At 49.3% G+C, this 22,985-nt stretch overlaps 1 protein-coding gene across 2 annotated transcripts in view; it reads left to right on the top strand.

The window, feature by feature from the left end:
• PKN2 (protein kinase N2) overlaps positions 1–22,985 on the top strand; it is a 109,582-nt gene that overhangs the window by 55,605 nt on the left and 30,992 nt on the right. For both annotated transcript variants that reach the window (XM_075615603.1, XM_075615604.1), the window contains exons 2-8: positions 6,021–6,318; positions 9,999–10,153; positions 13,055–13,172; positions 14,034–14,179; positions 14,563–14,776; positions 15,945–16,130; positions 16,846–16,955. In XM_075615603.1, coding sequence (XP_075471718.1) covers positions 6,021–6,318; positions 9,999–10,153; positions 13,055–13,172; positions 14,034–14,179; positions 14,563–14,776; positions 15,945–16,130; positions 16,846–16,955 — 1,227 coding nt within the window. The remainder of the gene's footprint in view (positions 1–6,020; positions 6,319–9,998; positions 10,154–13,054; positions 13,173–14,033; positions 14,180–14,562; positions 14,777–15,944; positions 16,131–16,845; positions 16,956–22,985) is intronic.

The following is a 22,985-nucleotide window of genomic DNA, read 5'->3' as shown; positions in this document are numbered from 1 at the left end:
AAGGTGCTTGGCAAGCGCCCGCTCTCGCTGCCCTGCTACTCTGCAGACGGATTAGGACGCACAGAGGACAGCACGCACTGGAAGCCTGCTCAAGTGCTGCAAGTAGGGTGTAACTGCTGCAAGCCTGCCATAACTATATAGGCACTGCTAAAAGTCTGTAAGCCTCTCAGGACCTGGTCAGGATACATCATGGATGTAAACTCTTCAAAAAGAGCTGTTCGTAAATTCCAAGTAGATAGTAGTGGTACTCTTGTGATGTTTGTTTTTAAAAAGAGATGGCTATATTATCAGTACTCCAGGGTTAGAACAGGAGGATCCAGTGGCCAGAGCACCTACAGAACCAACTGTTAGGAAGAAGGCCAGAGGAAAACAAAACATTGTGCGGCTTGTGAGAAGCTTGCATTCGAAAATAAGACTTTGGGAGGATTGCCTAAGGGACATGCTGATGTTGGATTTCATCACGTGGATGAAGGACGCCGTAACCCAGGGCATTGAGGCAGCCTCTTCGATGTCTGCTCACAAAGGCCAGAAGCGGGCAAGATCTTTACTAGCCTGTGAAGACTGCAAGATTCATCTTCTGAAAATTCAGGGGACGAACGATTCAGCAGGATGGAACTGGAAATGTAATCTTCAGAGAATGAGTTTCTAACAGTGAAACTTTCCACTTTTTATCTAAAGCTTTATAGACCCACTTCTCAAGGCAGTAAGATATTTTGCAGATTGAGGAAGAACCTTCCCCTTCGGGACCTACATATATCCCTTTTCAGGAGCCTGCATAAGAAGCCAAGAACTTTCCTGGTCCATGAAGTGGTGAAGGATACGATTAAAGGAGAGCGGTTCCAGCCAGACAAAAAACCTCCTTTGAATAGGAAATTTTCAGTAATGTACCCATTCGAGGAAAAAGTGAAAGTATGTGATTGTCCTCTCTTTTTTTTTTTTGTGGATCCTCATATAGAGCAGCTGGGAAGTTCGCATGAGATGGGCAGCTCGAACATCCTATGTTCAAGGAACAATCTGGGACGTTTGGGTGCAAACAATTACAGACTCCTGCGTGCGATCCAGTTCTGGCTTGGGATTTACCATTGGTATTACGGGTTGTAATTAGGCAAGCAACCTCAAAATCTACCATACGGCCAAGTCCCTGGTGGTGGCTGCTGCACGCGCGCCTGGTGGCGCGTGCACAGCTTAAAACCGCGGTCTGTAGGGAGCGATTGGAGGCGCAGGGCGTTGTCACCACTTAAATTATCATATGTGGGTGCTACTTTGGCAAGTCCCATTGGTAACAACTGGCAACAAGAAAATAGAAAATTGATACCAATTTATTGTCATTTTCTTTTCCTGGAGAGTCCTTCCATGGCAGTGCTCACCAATTCCCTCCCAAAGTTTAGATCTAAGATATTAATGTTTCCAGTTATATATTTCAGCTTTTGTACAGAGACTACCTGGGGAGAAAAGGAGGGGCTATTTATGGTCCACCCACAGGTAGGACAGAAATCTATCTCAGCTGGAGGGTAGAACTTAACCCATTGGTGAGCACTGCCATGTAAGAACTCTACAGGAAAAGAAAATGTGGTAAGTTGGTACCAATTTTCTATTTTTATGGAGTGGTGCCCAAAGCTGTACTCCATATTAAAGGTGGGGGTCTTACTAAGTATTTACTGTCTACAGTGGCAAAATGATGCTTTCTCCCATCCCATACCGCGTTTTATGCGAGATCTCATTTGCAGTTACTGCCTGACATTGAGCATACTCTTAAGCCTGCCATCTACAAATTCTCCTAAAGCCTTAAAAGGATTGACCTAATTTTGTTCCATTTAGTTTGTAAGTCGCCTGTTCATGCTCCCTTCCCAAATGTGTAACCTTACATTTATCTGTAAACCTCATCTGCCATTTACCTGCCCAGGTTTCTAGTCTCTCCCAGTCCTCCTGGAGAGAAATTACCTCCTGCTCTGATTGTATCACCGTACACAATGTAGTGTTATCGGCACAGATTTTCTTTGCTCTCTCTATGCCAGCCTCCAAGGTCAGTAATAAACAAGCAGTGGCCCAGTGCAGAACATTCAGGTTCCATTTATGACAACTGTTGTCTTCTATCCTTCAACCAGTTTTCAATCCAAGTGCATATATTTTTCATAAAACCAGTTTTATTTATTATACCATTATGTTGTACACTAACCTCTTGTGTGACGCCATATCGGAAAGTCTTTGCAAAATCTCAAGTAAACCACATCAACTGTATTACCAAGGTCTAAATTCACACTTGCCTGCCCAAAGCTTCTAATAAGGTTAGTTTGGCACAACCTATCCTTCATAAATCCATGCTGATGATTACTAATAATGTTATCCTTAGAATTTCCTGAATATTATCTCTTGATAAACCTTCAAGTAGCTTCCATACTATTGATGGCAGGCTTACTGGTCTGTAATTCTGTAAATATAGGCACCACGTCTGCTTTAAGCCAAGCCTGTGGTACGGAGCGCTAAAAGTAGTGTCTGAGCAAGTGCAATATTCGTTTTTAGTTATTGGGATACAGTAGGATTGTATGTAGGTCATGAGGCCTGGCATGTTCATATTTGGCACACTTTTTGCTTCATGTTTTCTACAATCTTAGTTTGCTTGTGGCTATGTCCACTCATCATTGTGACATCTGTCCTTCAAATGTGTAATTTGGTTAACTGGGTAGACTTGGAAAACTTGTGAGACATTAATGCAGCATTGGGTGTTCTACTTAATAATACATAAAGAAATAACACTGCTTGAGATATTTAGCTTGTCCAAAATCTTTGATCATGTCCCCACCTATCTTTGTGCTCTCTCGCAGTGCCTTCTGCATCGAGTTCACTGCTTTAGTTGCTCATTTTATGTATCTCAATCAGCGTGTTCCTATTATCTCCATCCTGTGCTGTGGGGTCCTGCAACACGGCTTACATGTTTATCCAGGTCCTACAGCTCTCGGGGAGTTACGCAAGACTTTAACTTCCCAAACTGCTCATCGCTTCTCCTAGAATGTGATGTTCTGCAAGCAACAAATGCAAGGGCAGAGTTAGTTGGTTCTTCCCAGGCTTAGATATTTTCTAGCTGTGTATAAGCTTTATAATAAACTTAAAAATACTTTAAAAATTGTGTATTTGTGTTTCAATATATTTGATACCTTGGCTTTTAAGACCACATCACGTGTCATTGATGTGCAATTTCTCTGAGCATTGCACGGTCTGACCTTGGGGTGAATTTGCTGGGACGTCCGCTCCTGGGAAGATTGGCAACTGTCTTGAATGTTTTCCACTTTTGAATAATCTTTCTCACTGTAGAATGATGGACTTTAAATTGTTTGGAAATGGCCTTATAACCCTTCGCAGATTGATGGGCAGCAACAATTGCTTCTCTAAGATCATTGCTGATGTCTTTCCTCCTTGGCATTGTGTTAACACATACCTGAATTCTCCAGACCAGCAAAACTGTTAACTTCGGCTTTTATAGAGGTGGTCACACTTGCTGATGATCAATTAATCAAGGGCATTTGATTAGCAGCACCTGTCTGCTACTTAGCATCTTAATTCTTATGGAAGCAGTAAGGGTGTACTTAGTTTTTCACACAAAGCTTCTCCATTTTGGCTTTATTTTTGTTAAATAAATCATGACACGGTGTAATATGTCATGTGTACACACACACACACACACACACACACACACACACACACACACACACACACACACACACACACACACACACTGTAATATGCCATGTGCTGTTGAATTCATAGAGGGTGTACTTTCTTTTTCACACAACTGTATATGTTCCTAGCACCGTTAGTGGTTATTATATTACTAATTTAAGTACTTATTATTTGCTTAGTCTGTTGCAGGCAGTTTGTCTTGTTGTTATATATTTATATACTATTAAGGTGGGTAAAAAAAGTGACAAAAACCCTCCACAGTAAAGCATAAAGCAACTGTAAATATTACTGTATGTTCATTTGCATGTCTTAGACAGGTCTGCAACCCTGTCTTTCCCCATTGTCACCCAGCATACAGCGCTTCCACTGCAGCAAGGGATTCTTGGAAATGACATGCAAATGAGCACTCAGTGCCACCTTTTGTCTCAAGCTCGTATTACACAAGCCAATCCTCAAGCCAATGCATGCTGTTTTAAACACAGCTTTTAGACAGAGGCTGGGATGAGATGCAAAGCCATTAAACCCACTCACAGACATGTTTCAACCTTGATGGGTATCATCAGTATGAGGTTGGTCTTAATGGCAAAGCAGGTTTGAGACTAGACTAGGTAATCACCACTACTATTAAGGTTATGGTGGGTAAAAAAAGTGACAAAAACCCTCCACAGTAAAGCATAAAGCAACTGTAAATATTACATATATTAATATTATATATATATGTGTGTATATGTATTGTATGTCTTTATTTATATAGCGCCATTAATGTACATAGCGCTTCACAGTATTAGTACACCTGACAATCATATAAATAACGGGTCATGGGAATAAGTGCTTCAGACATAAACGTAACATTTATGAAGAGGAGTCCCTGCTCCGAGGAGCTTACAATCTTATTGGTATGTAGGAGGAATGTTCAGAGACAGTAGGAGGGCGTTCTGGTAAGTGCTTCTGCAGGGGGCCAAGCTTTATGTATCAGGTGTATAGTAGTATCTATGGTGCTACTCATATGCTTCTTTAAGCAAGTGTGTCTAAAAGGTGGATAGAGAGGGTGCTAGTCGGGTATTGAGGGGAAGGGCATTCCAGAGGTGCGGGGCAGTCAGTGAGAAGGGTTTAAGGCAGGAGAGGGCTTTAGATACAAAGGGGGGTAGAGAGAAGACATCCTTGAGCAGAACGCAAGAGTCAGGATGGTGCATAGCGAGAAATTAGGGATGAGATGTAAGGAGGGGCAGAAGAGTGTAAAGCTTTTAAAGTGAGGAGGAGAATTGAGAGTGAGATGCGGGATTTGATCGGAAATCAGGAGAGGGATTTCATGAGGGGAGATGCTGAGACAGATCTAGGAAAGAGTAGAGGGATTCTGGCAGCAGCGTTTAGGATAGATTGTAGGGGAGACAGGTGAGAGGCAGGAAGGCCGGACAGCAGGAGGTTACAGTAATCAAGACGGGAGAGAATGAGGGCCTGAGTCAGAGTTTTAGCAGTCGAGCAGCAGAGGAAAGGGCGTATCTTTGTTATATGTATGATTATATAAACATTTAATTACCTTTTATTAAATAAAAACAGCACAAAGTATGGTAACTTGTGAAGTATCTACAATTACCATAATAAAAAGTGTGTGTGGTCCCATGCACAGGATAAAAACCTTCGTGCTCGGCCGTAGGTAAAAGTTCTTGTCAACTTAGATCAAATTTTTATTTATTTTTTAGGATAGTGCAGGAGTGGCCAACTGTTGTCCACAAGTTCCCCCAACAGAATATCCCTGCTTCAGCACAGGTGGTGAAGCCTTCGATTGACCCACCTTTGCTGAAGCTGGATATCCTGAACACCTGCACTGTTGGTGTTGCTTGAGGAGCGGAGTTGGCCACCTTGCGTTACATCTCTACAGTATGGGCCAGCTTCCATAGCACCAGTACTCTCACCGGGCTGTACCCCAGTTATTTTCCTACGCGGATCGTGACCTCATCAAACTGCCAGGAGTGTAATACCACTTCAGTTACAGGGATAGTTCCTCTAAGGCAAGGGGCTCGACTCCAGTCCTCAAGGACCAGCAACAGGTCAGGTTCTCAGGATATCCCTGCCTCAGGACAGGTGGCTCAGTCATTGACTGCTCCACCTGTGCTGAAGCGGGGATATGCTGTAAACATTACCTGTTGGGGGTCTTGAGGACTGGAGTTGAGAATCCTTGGGATAGAGAACTACTGAAAAATTAGATTACAATTGAAAAAGTAAAGGGTTTTTATAAAGTGAGGGAGACTTTACTTAATTGTTTTTCTATTTATTTGTAGAAAGATGCATCAATTATTTGGAAAGTCCCTGACGACGTGTGTTCTGATTTTGTTTTCTCCCTTCAGGATTCCAGAAGTCACTTAGTTGCTGAACCGATGGGTATCACCCAGAAAATAGATTTCTCAGATCCTGTGGCACAACCAAATTTGGATGAAATAAAGGACCAGATCAAGCGTGAAATAAGAAAAGAACTTAAAATCAAAGAAGGGGCGGAAAACCTTCGAAAGGTTACAACAGATAAAAAAAACTTGGCTTATGTGGACAATATTTTGAAAAAGTCAAATAAAAAGCTGGAGGAATTGCATAACAGCCTACAAGAACTAAATGCCCACCTTGTGGTGTCTGACCCGGACGAGCTCCCGGGTCAGTATGAGAAGGCTCCCTGGGGTCTCTGCTCTGTTTATTCTCATGTTAAGGAAGATGGAAATGTGCCGTTTGCTGCCTCTTGCTGTCAGAGCGGTGCGGTGTAACCTAGATCTGACCAGCATTCAGGGCTTAAAGATGCAGTCCCATATACAGTAGGACCAAACAAAGCTCGCGGCAGGATTTACTGTTCTACCTCTGTGATTTAATGCCTCCAGTTTTTTTGGAGCAAGCGAATCAACCTTCACGTTCTTTATAGATGAAACGTATAGGGCAACGAGCTTTCCAAATATCAGAAGACAGGGGTGGGGAAGAATATGTTACATCTATGGCGCTTGGCCCCAAGTCACACTGAATAAAAGGATATAAGCAGCCATATGGAAGTAGATGTCCACTAGAGCTCTCCTCGTGTAGGCGGTTAAATCATGAAAAAGAATTAAAAACAAACATAGTGTAATACAGTAAATAACATTAAACAAGGAAACCTATAACACCACTGACAAACACTTAAAACTGACAAATGCTGAGACAAACAGATGACTGAAATGTAAAAAAAGGCATTTAATACAACAACTGATAGTTCAGTGCAACTAAAAACACACAATGAAAAAAGTCCCTATGGTATCCTGTAGCTGAAATGCCCGCTTACCGGAGCCTAGCTGGTAACAGGCAGTGGATAATCGGAGAGTATCCCCTCTCATGCGACACTGGTGCAGCTCCTGTCCATCCCTTAGGCGTCTGCCACATGTAATCGTCTGGAATCCAGAGAATCAGTGGATGTAACGGCTGTCCAGGCTTCACAGGGGCAGAGCAAGCGGTTTAGGCGCCTTCTCTCCGTCCTCCATGTTGTGGGCATGCGCAGAAGCGCCCGGCGCCAGGAGAAGTATAGCCGCAATGACACCGGCTCCTCGCGGTGAAGTGGGGAGCTAATGGCGGTAAATTCAAAAGTGCTCCAGTGAAGGAGCTGCACAGCACGGCTTGCGGGGAACAGATTCGCTGTTGGAACGCACAGTGATACTAGGGACCACCCTACGCGCTTCGGAAGACTGCGCTTCCTTCCTCAGGGGTAAAAAAGTAGTACCCCTGAGGAAGGAAGCTCTGTCTTCCGAAACGCGTAGGGTTTTATTCAGTGTGACGGGGCCAAGCGCCATAGATGTAACACATCCTTTCTCTTCCCTATCTGACCGTGGGTGTCAGAGTTATATCCCAGGCTGCTGGCCACTACCAGGTTATTTTCTTAGCGCTACCTTTTTTTTTGTTGTTCAGAAGACAGGGGTGGACAACTGCAGTCCTCAAGAGCTACCAACAGGTCAGGTTTTCAGGATATCACTGCTTCAGCACAGGCGGTGCAGTTGAAGGCTGAGCCACTGATAGAGCCACCTGTGCTGAAGCAGGGATATCCTGAATACCTGACCTGTTGGTGGCCCTTGATTACTGGAGTTGCCCACTCCTGCTCTACGGTTTTAAAAGATGTGGACTCTTATTATTTCATCTATGAAGAACTATCTAGGTGCTCCACTAAAGGGTATCGCAACCTACAAGGATTCTGCTTTTTTCCAGGACCAATACGGGCTCTAGAACTTTGAACTAAAATAATGTTTGGATTAACTGTTAATGTTGATCCTTCCCCCAGAGTAATGTAATGCAGCAGTGTGTGGGGTACCTCTGCCAGAGCTCTGGCCGGGGACGTGTGTGTCTGTGTGTCTGTGTGTCTGTGTGTCTGTGTGTCTGTGTGTCTGTGTGTCTGTGTGTGTGTCTGCCACAAGGGCCAGCAACTTGTTCACACACACTGTGAGAGGCGCAATGCAGTCTGGTTACACTAACCGCTAAGAGACTGAAGGTGCTAATTGCCTTTAATTTAACCATTAAACACATCACTGTCTTGAATGCAATTTGGTCTGAACATGTGTATGTTAATCTTTAAATGACGTTATGGATAATACTTGGGTATCACAGTAGTGTTCCTATAATAATAAAGTAGAATCGTCTGAAATGCTAAAAACAAAAAAAAACTGTTCGTTATCTTGGCACAGAAGTATCGGGGAGTTAGAGCATTTAGTTAGTTGTTTTCAATCTATTAAATTATTTACTTAAAATACTCAGTATTTCGGCTTTTCTCCTCGCGCCTCTCTGCTCCTCCCCCCTCTCTGCTCCTCCCCCACTCTCCACCTTCGCCTCTCTGCTCCTCGCCCCTCTCTGCTCCTCGCCCCTCTCTGCTCCTCGCCCCTCTCTGCTCCTCGCCCCTCTCTGCTCCTCGCCCCTCTCTGCTCCTCGCCCCTCTCTGCTCTTCGCCCCTCTCTGCTCCTCGCCCCTCTCTGCTCCTCGCCCCTCTCTGCTCCTCGCCCTCTCTGCTCCTCGCCCCTCTCTGCTCCTCGCCCCTCTCTGCTCCTCGCCCCTCTCTGCTCCTCGCCCCTCTCTGCTCCTCGCCCCTCTCTGCTCCTCGCCCCTCTCTGCTCCTCGCCTCTCTCCTCCTTCGCCTCTCATCTCCTCGCCCCTCTCTGCTCCTCGCCCCTCTCTGCTCCTCGCCCCTCTCTGCTCCTCGCCCCTCTCTGCTCCTCGCCCCTCTCTGCTCCTCGCCCCTCTCTGCTCCTCCCCCTCTCTGCTTCTCGCCCCTCTCTGCTCCTCGCCCCTCTCTGCTCCTCGCCCCTCTCTGCTCCTCGCCCCTCTCTGCTCCTCGCCCCTCTCTGCTCCTCGCCCCTCTCTGCTCCTCGCCCCTCTCTGCTCCTCGCCCCTCTCTGCTCCTCGCCCCTCTCTGCTCCTCGCCCCTCTCTGCTCCTCGCCCCTCTCTGCTCCTCGCCCCTCTCTGCTCCTCGCCCCTCTCTGCTCCTCGCCCCTCTCTGCTCCTCGCCCCTCTCTGCTCCTCGCCCCTCTCTGCTCCTCGCCCCTCTCTGCTCCTCGCCCCTCTCTGCTCCTCGCCCCTCTCTGCTCCTCGCCCCTCTCTGCTCCTCGCCCCTCTCTGCTCCTCGCCCCTCTCTGCTCCTCGCCCCTCTCTGCTCCTCGCCCCTCTCTGCTCCTCGCCCCTCTCTGCTCCTCGCCCCTCTCTGCTCCTCGCCCCTCTCTGCTCCTCGCCCCTCTCCACCTTCGCCTCTCTGCTCCTCCCCCTCTCTGCTCCTCCCCCTCTCTGCTCCTCGCCCCTCTCTGCTCCTCGCCCCTCTCTGCTCCTCGCCCCTCTCTGCTCCTCGCCTCTCTGCTCCTCGCCTCTCTGCTCCTCGCCCCTCTCTGCTCCTCGCCCCTCTCTGCTCCTCGCCCCTCTCTGCTCCTCGCCCCTCTCTGCTCCTCGCCCCTCTCTGCTCCTCGCCCCTCTCTGCTCCTCGCCCCTCTCTGCTCCTCGCCCCTCTCTGCTCCTCGCCCCTCTCTGCTCCTTGCCCCTCTCTGCTCCTCGCCCCTGTCGCCTCCCTAGTCCTTGTTTGATGTGTGGTTTTGCCTCCAGTATTCTCTCGCTTCTATTATTCAGGAGATGAAGCCGCATTTACAGTAACTGTAGGACTGTGTTGCTCTGTTTACCTTTTGCTTATCTCTGTTTAAGATTTTCTCTATTTCACCACTGTTTCAGTCACAGCAGTTAACCCTTTCCTCTCTGTGGGACCTGCTCCAACAATAAGGTCATTAGATCTTTTCACCAAACACCATTTACATAACTTTAGCTCTGATTAAGATGCAATTTTGTTTGAAATGTGCAGATTGTCCCAAAACGCCAGACACTCCTAAAAGCGATTCTGGTTCTTCAACGAGCAATGGAAGGCTAACAATACTGCAGAAGCAGCTGGACATAGAGCTGAAGGTGAAGCAGGGAGCAGAGAACATGATCCAGACCTATTCTAACGGGCCTTCTAAAGTAAGTGTGCTACATTGATGCAGGCGGTTTTATTTCTCTTGTGCCTGTGATGAAGTCTTTGCTAAGCAATGCTCCCATCTCATAAGGACAGGGTACGTTATTCTGTTAAGTTGGTCTCTGACATGTTGATCGCTTGACACATTGAAGTTTATACAACACAAAGTGTTTCACACCGCTCACTTATAAATAAACATAATGAGTATTTGTAATTTTCAAGTGTTAATGAACACAAATGAATGCTACCTATGTACAGAAGTTTTCTTGGTTTTTTCACTATAGCTATGTAAGAAAATTAAAAATGTTTATTGTGATGTGCACCCCAAATGTACTTCTGTGAATGTTCTTGTGACTATATCACGTGATCATTCAATTGTTAATACACATTGAAGTTTGACTTGTGGTGACACCCATGGTAGGTTGAGCAATGCATTGTGGGGGATTCCAGCAGTGACAGGTTCACGTGTGGTAAGCCACACGCTTAAGTGAGGGTACAAAATGTGGTATTACAAAAACAATGCTCTCTGGTTTTGGCATCCATATGTCCTTAGCTCTTTATGCCAGTTGTCTGAGTCCCGTGCCCTTTGATTTGTGCCATGCACCTAACAGGGATTATAACAAAGTATTATCATTCAAAATCAGGCAGGAGAACACCCCACAACTACCCGTGTTCCTGATACTGCGGGGTAGGTAATTATAGCAAAGTATTATCATTCAAAATCAGGCAGGAGAACACCCCACAACTACCCGTGTTCCTGATACTGCGGGGCTAGGTAATTATAGCAAAGTATTATCATTCAAAATCAGGCAGGAGAACACCCCACAACTACCCGTGTTCCTGATACTGCGGGGCTAGGTAATTACCTTCATTTAGTTGTAGTTTTTGTTCACACTTTTTTTTTTTTTTTTTACACTTGGCGGTTTTTGTAAGTGACACCCTAAACTTGTAACCATCACCCTGCAGCTCTCTTCAGGCCCAGGGCTCCATTGGAAGTAAGGACCGCTTGTAAGATACGCAGTCTTGGTTTTTCCTTTAGTAGAATTACCTTTTTAACTCTTAACATGTATAAATATTTTGGTATTTTTTAACATAAATATACACGTGGTGCGCTCCAGTAGTTAGTTCATAGGTAAGTGGATTAGTATTTTTTAATGGTCGTAGCTAGAGCCGCCACCAGAAATCATGGGCCCGGGGCAAATGAAAGGAACAGCCCCCTTCCCCCCCCCCTGGCGGCTAGGGTTGCCAGGTGGTGTGTCCAAAAATACTGGACACAATGCTAAAATATGCGAGACCCTATATATATATATATATATATATATATATATAAACATACCCCCCCCCCCCCCCCCAATACATAAACAATGTCGGTGTGCCGGTGGCTGCAGGTGGAGTCAGTTGCTACGGGAGGGCCGGTGGCTGCAGAGGGTCGGTTCTTGTGGCGGGGGGAATGTGGTTGTGGGGGGTGGCGGTGCTACGGGCCGGTGACTGCGGGGGGTGGCGGTGCTGCGGGGGGGGCCCGATAGCAGGTCACAGCAGTTGCTGCTGGCCCCGGCTCTGCCCCACCGCAGGCAACTGTCTGTCTGTCCCACGCTGAGACTGCTCACATGCGCGCTGGTGTGCCAGAAGCTTAGCCCAGCTGACTTCCGGCGCTGCCGTCAGAGAGACCTGCCACGCTCGGACCCCCTTACTCATCGGGTCCGGGACGCCAACCCCGGCAGACCCCTCCCCCCCCCCTTCTGTTGGCGGCCCTGGTAGTAGGTCATCCCTTTTAGGCCAGGACCCCACTGGCTACTGCAGCGCCCGCTGTGGCGGACGCTGCAGGGACACGAGCCGCCCCACAATGGGGCCGCCGTGCTGCGTCGAAACTCCTGCTCTCAAGAAAATTGAGAGCAGGAGTCGCGATGGAGCGCTAGGCCACGCCCCCAGGCGGTCCAGCCAATGAGGGCGAACCTGCCGGGTGATGTCATGGCCGCGCCCCCGTCACCCCCCCCTGTCTTTGCCCCTGCAGCTCTCTGCAGACCGGGGGACTCGGCTGCACGCGCCACCCCCTATATATGCATGCTCTCTCCATGCAGTACTGATAAGCTGCTTGTGAATCAGAATAGGCTGAGAAACGGGAGCAGACAAATCACCACCTTTCTTGAATGAATTGCAGAATTAAAAAAACAATCCTAAAATGCACTCACAAGTTAGTGTTTATCAAAGGAATGTCGCACAAGTCTCTGTTCCAACGGCGTCTGCAGCTTGGTCCCTGTTAGTGTTTGACTCTCCTTAGCGGCTCCTTGCCTCACTTCTGCCTTCATCCATGTGCGTGTCGCAGTAGAAAGCAAAACCACTTTCGCGCTTTCTGATGTCACGTGGTGTGGGCGTCAGGACTTACTGAGGCCCCAAAGATCCGATCACCCTTAATACAAACGTTTGAACTTTTTTCCCATTGTAAATACACCTGTTTCTTGACCAAAACAAGAACGCAGTTCCTCCACGCTTTGCCTGACCACAATACTTTGTAGAAAGGGGAAAAGGGGTGAGCACTTTGCATTCTCTGTGTCTGTTAAAAAGGATGCTGTAGAACAGAACAACTAACATTGTTATAAGAACCACTCCTACTTAAATGTTACTCCTTTATATATATTTTGGTCCTGTGATATTCTACCCTTTAATGATGATTAATAACCCTTGCAACAGTAAGAGTTACAGTAATTGGGAAGTCTGTCTAAAAATGTGGGATTTTCACATGCTTGTTTGTATCTGCCAGCAAATTCCCAGACTACAATCCTGGGAAACGTGGAGTTATTCAATTAAGAGATATATTTTTTTACTTCATAACACTCTTCTTGAGCCTCTAATTTTGCGCTAGCCTTCCTCTGTTATACATGTGCCTCTTCTAACCCCTCTCTTTGTAGGATCGAAAGCTTCTTGGTACTGCCCAGCAAATGCTTCAGGATAGCAAGACAAAAATAGAAGTCATACGTATGCAGATTCTGCAGGCAGTGCAGACCAATGAAATGGCCTTTGATATTGGTAAATGTTCAAATCCTTCTGCAATTTGCATTGTTTAACTCCCGATGGGGGTCTGTTCTTCAGTGTGAAACCAGACTGGTTAACCTATTTGCTGCTGGACGGGCTGTGGGAATCATTCCGAAAGGCAGAATGGAAAGAAGTGGAACATACAATGACTTTAGTTTGTAGGATATTGGGGGTTGGAGTATTTCATGTATGCTGTAATTTCTGCATGTATAGGAAGTCACATTTGTATCACCTTTAATAAAAAAGTTAAAGTAAGCAATCATTTTAAAGATGTACTTTGTAGCTGATTCTCTGAGCATGATAGAATATACTAAAATACAATTGGGAAAAAATCGTTTTTTAATATTCTTATGAAATGGTTTAAATGTTCGCAGATCTAATTTGCATTATTTATTTTGGATTATGCACTTGTATCTTAATATAAAAGGAATAAGGAAGAGAAAATCATATGTGAGAATTTAAAGGGATGCTCAAATAAATAAGTTAATAAAACAATACATTTATCAATGCTTTGTCTATAGTGTGAGAATTAAATTACTCCTGTAGTTCTGTAGAATGGCAAAACAATGAAGAAATTATATAGGAATTGCTAATTTATCATAAATTACCCCAAGGCCAAAATATGACAACCAAGAATTGGAGCCTGGGAGAACTTTACATCTTTGTAGGGACCAAATATTACTCAACTGGTTATTTCTTCATATGTTATTAATTTTTTATAGTATGATGTGATAAGTCTTAGTGCGAGTAAGTGAACCTTCTGCACTGGTCCCTGGAACAGCAAAATGGGTCACATCATTGCAAATAAGGATGCCATGGAAATACTACATATTTGTTTTATCTTGTCTTGTCCAGCAAAACCTGTGATCAGTCCACTGGAGCTTCGGCTGGAAGAATTGCGGCATCATTTCAGGATAGAGTTTGCTGTTGCTGAAGGAGCAAAAAATGTAATGAAACTACTAGGATCCGGAAAGGTCCCCGACAGGAAAGCACTTTCTGAGGTCAGTTCTCTTTGGTACAAGGTTTAGTGTAGAGATGTATCATATGTAAAAGTTAGTAGCTGCTCAAGCATTTGGGTTGGGCACTCTTGGGTTGGGTTGTGTTCTTAGTATTTAAAGTATATTTTAGGTGAGGCCCCTCCTGTCTCCAGGAGGCTACTAACAAATAAAAACGCATCCTCCATAATATGCTTGGTGTTTTACGCACAAACTATATGCTATACAGAGGTCATTTTATAACTATCTTAGGTTGGTTTATCTCAGGACTTAAGATTCTTCTTCTGGGGTTTCCATTTTCAATGGCCGCACAGGCGCACCTCATATTGTTGCACGTTTTCCCGCATTCGTTTGTGAAACACTCAAGCTGCCTGACATGTTTTTAACAGGCTCAAGCGAGATTTAATGAATCGAGTCAGAAGCTGGATCTCTTAAAATATTCCTTAGAACAAAGACTCAACGAACTCCCGAAAAACCACCCCAAGAGCAGTATTATCATTGAGGAGCTTTCCCTGGTGGCTTCTCCAACACTAAGCCCACGCCAAAGTACGATATCTACACAGAACCAGTACAGTACACTGTCCAAACCAGCGGCTTTAACAGGTAAATGTTTGTGTGTTAGCCCTCTTTGCTACTGAAGCATAATGGAAAACATTGCATTACAGGGCCTTTTAAAGACTCTCAAAGAATTGAGATGGGGGAGTTAGCTTGAAGCTGTAAGCAGCTTCCTACTTTGGCCCTTTCACGATTCTGAATAGAAGTAGATGTGAGGACTGTTGTGTTTATAATAGCAAAGTGAAGTTCTACGTGTTACTTCAGTAAAAGGTTTAAGTGACGTTGCTAGATAAGTAGAACTGCCTTGGATGCAAAAACCCCAGTGATGAAGGATTCTCAACTGTCTATCAACTCATTGGCTGCTTTGGGCCTGCTAGGTAAGTTTCTATCTCCCCTGGCCAATCTGCCAAAGGACACTGGTTGAACACATCCTGTTCGTATGCAGCATTTCCTTGTAGGTCACAATAATGTGAATTTCAGGGTTGCTATTTCGGGACTCTGGCAAGTTTCTGGTTGGAAGATACAGTCTAATAAGCCAATTCTGTTCTTTTATTGCACTGCAATGCAAGAGTTCGGAGAAGGTGATCTGCTTGAAGTAGCAATCCCTCCCATGTTTTTCCCTTCCTCACCAGGTGGTCCCTCTGATCTGAGCCCGCCCGCTTCCGTAGTAATTTTTAGTCTTTTTGCGCCAGTTTTGCACACGACCAATATGGCCACAGGGTCACAAATAGAACGTTGCTTCTTCCATTGTGTGTCCTGCGGCATATATTCTTGCCTAGTGGACAGAGCCGTGCATTGCTCTGGATTTGGGGAGTCCCCGTTCAGGTAAGTTTAAACAACAACAAAAAAACATTGTGAGGATTGCTCCTTTTTCCTCATGCGTCTTGTTAGTTTTTTTGTGTCATTTATCACCCAATGAGGGGGGAGTATTATAATATAAGTATCATGGGAGCGAATTGGGCTCCTTCCACTTTGACAAATGACTTTACAATACATTTCTTTAACCGGTTGTACTATATTTCCATTCCTTTATGGCGACCTGCACAAAAGGAGAGCGGAGAGAACATCCAATACCAACGTTATTTCTAGTGGCCGATTTGTTGAACCTTGTGGTTTCAATCTTCCAGATGCAGGAGCTAAACGGGTTTATTTTCATGTTTGAATTCCCTTTAAGACCTGCAAACCCTTGCCTCATGCCAATTATTCTATTTGACAGGTACCCTGGAAGTTCGACTCATGGGCTGCCAGGACATTCTGGAAAACGTCCCTGGCAGATCCAAGGCTGCCTCAGCAACCCTTCCAGGCTGGAGTCCAAACGAAGCCAGAGCTTCCTTCATGAGCAGAACGAGCAAAAGTAAAGGAGGCAGCAGTAGGAGCCTCACCAAGGCAGAGGACATTTCCAGTTCAGTAACTTTGTTTGTCATAATCTTTCTTTAAATATTTTGTTAACGTTTCCATCACTTTTAAGTGGACTTGGTAACCTCATTGTGTACGATCAATGAGTTTATGGCAAAAAATCTTTGCGAGTTCTTTGGTCATTAAATTAACTAGTTCCTTAAATAGAAGGCTTGGTGTGGGACGTTTAGCACAATGTGTATGTAGACCTTTGTTGGAAGGAAATATGAAATCTTATTATATATAGATTTACAATACTGGCATGTGCTCTTCTGTTTATAAGATTCTCTCCATACTGAAAAAAAGGTCTTGTAGCATGAAAAGTATCAACAGATAAGGTCTGTGAGGTCTTCACAGGATCCATGCTGATGTATATAAGGACTTTTGTAGTCATGCACAAGAACATTGAATTTTCATGTTTGTTTAATGAATGAAATATATTACAACTTACAAATATAGAGATGAGTGGGATTTACGTCCTGTATTAACCTAGGATGTTTCTTCAGGATAAGCAACAATCTATAGTAAATCGTGATTAAAATTTCCTTCGGCGTGGGGAGGAAAACCCAGTAAAACGAATGAAAATGAATCTGTTCATAAGAAAGAAACCCACACACTAATCTGTTCCTAAGCAGATTTTTCTGTTACAGGTTTTAACAGTGGAGCTTTTTGTTTTTAAAGCCTCTTAGCCGTTTAAGCTTAGTTGATGTAATTTCTTACAGATGAGGTTTGTGCTGTGTTGAAGCTGGACAACACTGTGGTTGGTCAAACCAACTGGAAGCCTCTTTCCAATCAGTCATGGGATCAGAAGTTTGCACTGGAGCTGGACAGGGTAAGGCTAATGTCCAAGATTAATGTCCCCACAATAGGGAATTGCAATAGCAGTGCCAACTACCATGTATTACTCTGGCAAGGACACGGTTAACAGAACCTCTTACACGGCATTACACGTCTAATCGACATAGAAATGTTTTCACTTTGCTTGAAATTGTAGTTAATAAATAATTTTAACAGGATAAAAAAGCCTTTCTGTAAACTTATTTTGCGCTTTCTCACTCATAATCTATATCTGATTGGACATAAAGATGGAGAGGAAAACTTTTTCCAAAATCTAATGGGGCAGGCCCCAGTCAGCGTGTGTGTGCGAGCGCACAAAGTACAGCCCTCTATGAGGCAGGCCCCAGTCAGCGCGTGTGTGCGAGCGCACAAAGTACAACCCTCTATGGGGCAGGCCCCAGTCAGCGTGTGCGCGAGCGCACAAAGTACAGCCCTCTATGGGGCAGGCCCCAGTCAGCGCGTGTGTGCGAGCGCACAAAGTACAACCCTCTATGGGGCAGGCCCCAGTCAGCGCGTGTGTGCGAGCGCACAAAGTACAACCCTCTATGGGGCAGGCCCCAGTCAGCGCGTGTGTGCGAGCGCACAAAGTACAGCCCTCTATGAGGCAGGCCCCAGTCAGCGTGTGTGCGAGCGCACAAAGTACAACCCTCTATGAGGCAGGCCCCAGTCAGCGTGTGTGCGAGCGCACAAAGTACAGCCCTCTATGAGGCAGGCCCCAGTCAGCGCGTGTGTGCGAGCGCACAAAGTACAGCCCTCTATGGGGCAGGCCCCAGTCAGCGCGTGTGTGCGAGCGCACAAAGTACAGCCCTCTATGGGGCAGGCCCCAGTCAGCGTGTGCGCGAGCGCACAAAGTACAGCCCTCTATGGGGCAGGCCCCAGTCAGTGCGTGTGCGCGAGCGCACAAAGTACAGCCCTCTATGGGGCAGGCCCCAGTCAGCGCGTGTGTGCGAGCGCACAAAGTACAGCCCTCTATGGGGCAGGCCCCAGTCAGCGCGTGTGTGCGAGCGCACAAAGTACAGCCCTCTATGGGGCAGGCCCCAGTCAGCGCGTGTGTGCGAGCGCACAAAGTACAGCCCTCTATGAGGCAGGCCCCAGTCAGTGCGTGTGCGCGAGCGCACAAAGTACAGCCCTCTATGGGGCAGGCCCCAGTCAGCGCGTGTGTGCGAGCGCACAAAGTACAACCCTCTATGAGGCAGGCCCCAGTCAGTGCGTGTGTGCGAGCGCACAAAGTACAGCCCTCTATGGGGCAGGCCCCAGTCAGCGCGTGTGTGCGAGCGCACAAAGTACAGCCCTCTATGAGGCAGGCCCCAGTCAGTGCGTGTGCGCGAGCGCACAAAGTACAGCCCTCTATGGGGCAGGCCCCAGTCAGCGCGTGTGTGCGAGCGCACAAAGTACAGCCCTCTATGAGGCAGGCCCCAGTCAGTGCGTGTGCGCGAGCGCACAAAGTACAGCCCTCTATGGGGCAGGCCCCAGTCAGTGCGTGTGCGAGCGCACAAAGTACAGCCCTCTATGAGGCAGGCCCCAGTCAGTGCGTGTGCGAGCGCACAAAGTACAGCCCTCTATGGGGCAGGCCCCAGTCAGTGCGTGTGCGAGCGCACAAAGTACAGCCCTCTATGGGGCAGGCCCCAGTCAGCGCGTGTGTGCGAGCGCACAAAGTACAGCCCTCTATGAGGCAGGCCCCAGTCAGTGCGTGTGCGAGCGCACAAAGTACAGCCCTCTATGGGGCAGGCCCCAGTCAGCGCGTGTGTGCGAGCGCACAAAGTACAGCCCTCTATGGGGCAGGCCCCAGTCAGCGCGTGTGTGCGAGCGCACAAAGTACAGCCCTCTATGGGGCAGGCCCCAGTCAGCGCGTGTGTGCGAGCGCACAAAGTACAGCCCTCTATGAGGCAGGCCCCAGTCAGTGCGTGTGTGCGAGCGCACAAAGTACAGCCCTCTATGGGGCAGGCCCCAGTCAGCGCGTGTGTGCGAGCGCACAAAGTACAGCCCTCTATGGGGCAGGCCCCAGTCAGTGCGTGTGCGCGAGCGCACAAAGTACAGCCCTCTATGGGGCAGGCCCCAGTCAGTGCGTGTGCGCGAGCGCACAAAGTACAGCCCTCTATGGGGCAGGCCCCAGTCAGTGCGTGTGCGAGCGCACAAAGTACAGCCCTCTATGAGGCAGGCCCCAGTCAGCGCGTGTGTGCGAGCGCACAAAGTACAGCCCTCTATGAGGCAGGCCCCAGTCAGCGCGTGTGCGCGAGCGCACAAAGTACAACCCTCTATGAGGCAGGCCCCAGTCAGTGCGTGTGTGCGAGCGCACAAAGTACAGCCCTCTATGGGGCAGGCCCCAGTCAGCGCGTGTGCGCGAGCGCACAAAGTACAGCCCTCTATGAGGCAGGCCCCAGTCAGCGCGTGTGTGCGAGCGCACAAAGTACAGCCCTCTATGGGGCAGGCCCCAGTCAGTGCGTGTGCGAGCGCACAAAGTACAGCCCTCTATGGGGCAGGCCCCAGTCAGTGCGTGTGCGAGCGCACAAAGTACAGCCCTCTATGGGGCAGGCCCCAGTCAGTGCGTGTGCGCGAGCGCACAAAGTACAGCCCTCTATGGGGCAGGCCCCAGTCAGCGCGTGTGTGCGAGCGCACAAAGTACAGCCCTCTATGGGGCAGGCCCCAGTCAGCGCGTGTGTGCGAGCGCACAAAGTACAGCCCTCTATGAGGCAGGCCCCAGTCAGTGCGTGTGCGCGAGCGCACAAAGTACAGCCCTCTATGGGGCAGGCCCCAGTCAGCGCGTGTGTGCGAGCGCACAAAGTACAGCCCTCTATGGGGCAGGCCCCAGTCAGTGCGTGTGCGAGCGCACAAAGTACAGCCCTCTATGAGGCAGGCCCCAGTCAGCGCGTGTGCGAGCGCACAAAGTACAGCCCTCTATGAGGCAGGCCCCAGTCAGCGCGTGTGTGCGAGCGCACAAAGTACAGCCCTCTATGAGGCAGGCCCCAGTCAGCGCGTGTGCGAGCGCACAAAGTACAGCCCTCTATGAGGCAGGCCCCAGTCAGTGCGTGTGCGAGCGCACAAAGTACAGCCCTCTATGGGGCAGGCCCCAGTCAGTGCGTGTGCGCGAGCGCACAAAGTACAGCCCTCTATGGGGCAGGCCCCAGTCAGCGCGTGTGTGCGAGCGCACAAAGTACAGCCCTCTATGGGGCAGGCCCCAGTCAGCGCGTGTGTGCGAGCGCACAAAGTACAGCCCTCTATGGGGCAGGCCCCAGTCAGTGCGTGTGCGAGCGCACAAAGTACAGCCCTCTATGGGGCAGGCCCCAGTCAGTGCGTGTGCGCGAGCGCACAAAGTACAGCCCTCTATGGGGCAGGCCCCAGTCAGCGCGTGTGTGCGAGCGCACAAAGTACAGCCCTCTATGAGGCAGGCCCCAGTCAGCGCGTGTGTGCGAGCGCACAAAGTACAGCCCTCTATGGGGCAGGCCCCAGTCAGCGCGTGTGCGCGAGCGCACAAAGTACAGCCCTCTATGGGGCAGGCCCCAGTCAGTGCGTGTGCGCGAGCGCACAAAGTACAGCCCTCTATGGGGCAGGCCCCAGTCAGCGCGTGTGTGCGAGCGCACAAAGTACAGCCCTCTATGAGGCAGGCCCCAGTCAGTGCGTGTGTGCGAGCGCACAAAGTACAGCCCTCTATGGGGCAGGCCCCAGTCAGTGCGTGTGCGCGAGCGCACAAAGTACAGCCCTCTATGGGGCAGGCCCCAGTCAGCGCGTGTGTGCGAGCGCACAAAGTACAGCCCTCTATGAGGCAGGCCCCAGTCAGTGCGTGTGTGCGAGCGCACAAAGTACAGCCCTCTATGGGGCAGGCCCCAGTCAGTGCGTGTGCGCGAGCGCACAAAGTACAGCCCTCTATGGGGCAGGCCCCAGTCAGCGCGTGTGCGCGAGCGCACAAAGTACAGCCCTCTATGGGGCAGGCCCCAGTCAGTGCGTGTGTGCGAGCGCACAAAGTACAGCCCTCTATGGGGCAGGCCCCAGTCAGCGTGTGCGCGAGCGCACAAAGTACAGCCCTCTATGGGGCAGGCCCCAGTCAGCGCGTGTGCGCGAGCGCACAAAGTACAGCCCTCTATGGGGCAGGCCCCAGTCAGCGTGTGCGCGAGCGCACAAAGTACAGCCCTCTATGGGGCAGGCCCCAGTCAGCGCGTGTGTGTGCGAGCGCACAAAGTACAGCCCTCTATGGGGCAGGCCCCAGTCAGCGCGTGTGTGCGAGCGCACAAAGTACAGCCCTCTATGGGGCAGGCCCCAGTCAGTGCGTGTGCGCGAGCGCACAAAGTACAGCCCTCTATGAGGCAGGCCCCAGTCAGTGCGTGTGCGCGAGCGCACAAAGTACAGCCCTCTATGGGGCAGGCCCCAGTCAGTGCGTGTGCGCGAGCGCACAAAGTACAGCCCTCTATGAGGCAGGCCCCAGTCAGTGCGTGTGCGCGAGCGCACAAAGTACAGCCCTCTATGGGGCAGGCCCCAGTCAGCGCGTGTGTGCGAGCGCACAAAGTACAGCCCTCTATGGGGCAGGCCCCAGTCAGCGCGTGTGCGCGAGCGCACAAAGTACAGCCCTCTATGGGGCAGGCCCCAGTCAGCGCGTGTGTGCGAGCGCACAAAGTACAGCCCTCTATGGGGCAGGCCCCAGTCAGCGCGTGTGCGAGCGCACAAAGTACAGCCCTCTATGGGGCAGGCCCCAGTCAGTGCGTGTGTGCGAGCGCACAAAGTACAGCCCTCTATGGGGCAGGCCCCAGTCAGTGCGTGTGTGCGAGCGCACAAAGTACAGCCCTCTATGAGGCAGGCCCCAGTCAGTGCGTGTGTGCGAGCGCACAAAGTACAGCCCTCTATGGGGCAGGCCCCAGTCAGCGCGTGTGCGAGCGCACAAAGTACAGCCCTCTATGGGGCAGGCCCCAGTCAGCGTGTGCGCGAGCGCACAAAGTACAACCCTCTATGGGGCAGGCCCCAGTCAGCGCGTGTGTGCGAGCGCACAAAGTACAGCCCTCTATGGGGCAGGCCCCAGTCAGTGCGTGTGCGCGAGCGCACAAAGTACAGCCCTCTATGGGGCAGGCCCCAGTCAGCGCGTGTGCGAGCGCACAAAGTACAGCCCTCTATGGGGCAGGCCCCAGTCAGCGCGTGTGTGCGAGCGCACAAAGTACAGCCCTCTATGGGGCAGGCCCCAGTCAGCGCGTGTGTGCGAGCGCACAAAGTACAGCCCTCTATGGGGCAGGCCCCAGTCAGCGCGTGTGTGCGAGCGCACAAAGTACAGCCCTCTATGTGGCAGGCCCCAGTCAGTGCGTGTGTGCGAGCGCACAAAGTACAGCCCTCTATGAGACAGGCCCCAGTCAGCGCGTGTGTGCGAGCGCACAAAGTACAGCCCTCTATGGGGCAGGCCCCAGTCAGTGCGTGTGTGCGAGCGCACAAAGTACAGCCCTCTATGGGGCAGGCCCCAGTTAGCGTGTGTGCGCGAGCGCACAAAGTGCGATGCGTGTCCGCCTTTGCCAAAAGACAATTTTTTAGTCTTTTGGTGCGGCGACCGAGCTTTGGCTACGGCGGCGGTTCATCTAATGAGGGCGAACCAGCTTCATGACATCATGGCTGCGCCCCCGCCACGCCGGGTCTGATGTTTTGCACTGAGCTGGGGAACGGGCGCGCTCAGTGCGCCAAGAGGTTCTTTTCTGCCGTCCTTGTGTGAATGAAGCCGTGGGAATTGTGTGATTAAAGGCGCTGTACACCAGAGCCGGAGACGCACATGCACTGTGTGCCAGGGTTCAGTTTGTTGTCACTTGTTCAATATACTATTTATCTTTGATATGTTACTTTTTGTTTAAAATACATGAGCAGTTTGTAAGTTGTTGATAAAGGGTAGAATTCCTGCCCTCTGCCTGCTTACTGGGCCCCCAGCGTTCCTTCTCGTGGGCCGCCTGCTGATACGCTTGTACACACGCCCGTCAGGCGGAACGCACAAACATGTTGACCCTGGAAAGATATGTTCTGCAGCATTTATTTTGTTGCCCTTCTGTTTATTCATTTAAAAACACTT

This window comes from Ascaphus truei, chromosome 10 (assembly GCF_040206685.1).
Source record: "Ascaphus truei isolate aAscTru1 chromosome 10, aAscTru1.hap1, whole genome shotgun sequence".
Taxonomy (NCBI): domain Eukaryota; kingdom Metazoa; phylum Chordata; class Amphibia; order Anura; family Ascaphidae; genus Ascaphus; species Ascaphus truei.
The sequence above is the reverse complement of the archived record's forward strand: the minus strand, read 5'-3'. Positions and strand labels throughout refer to the sequence as shown.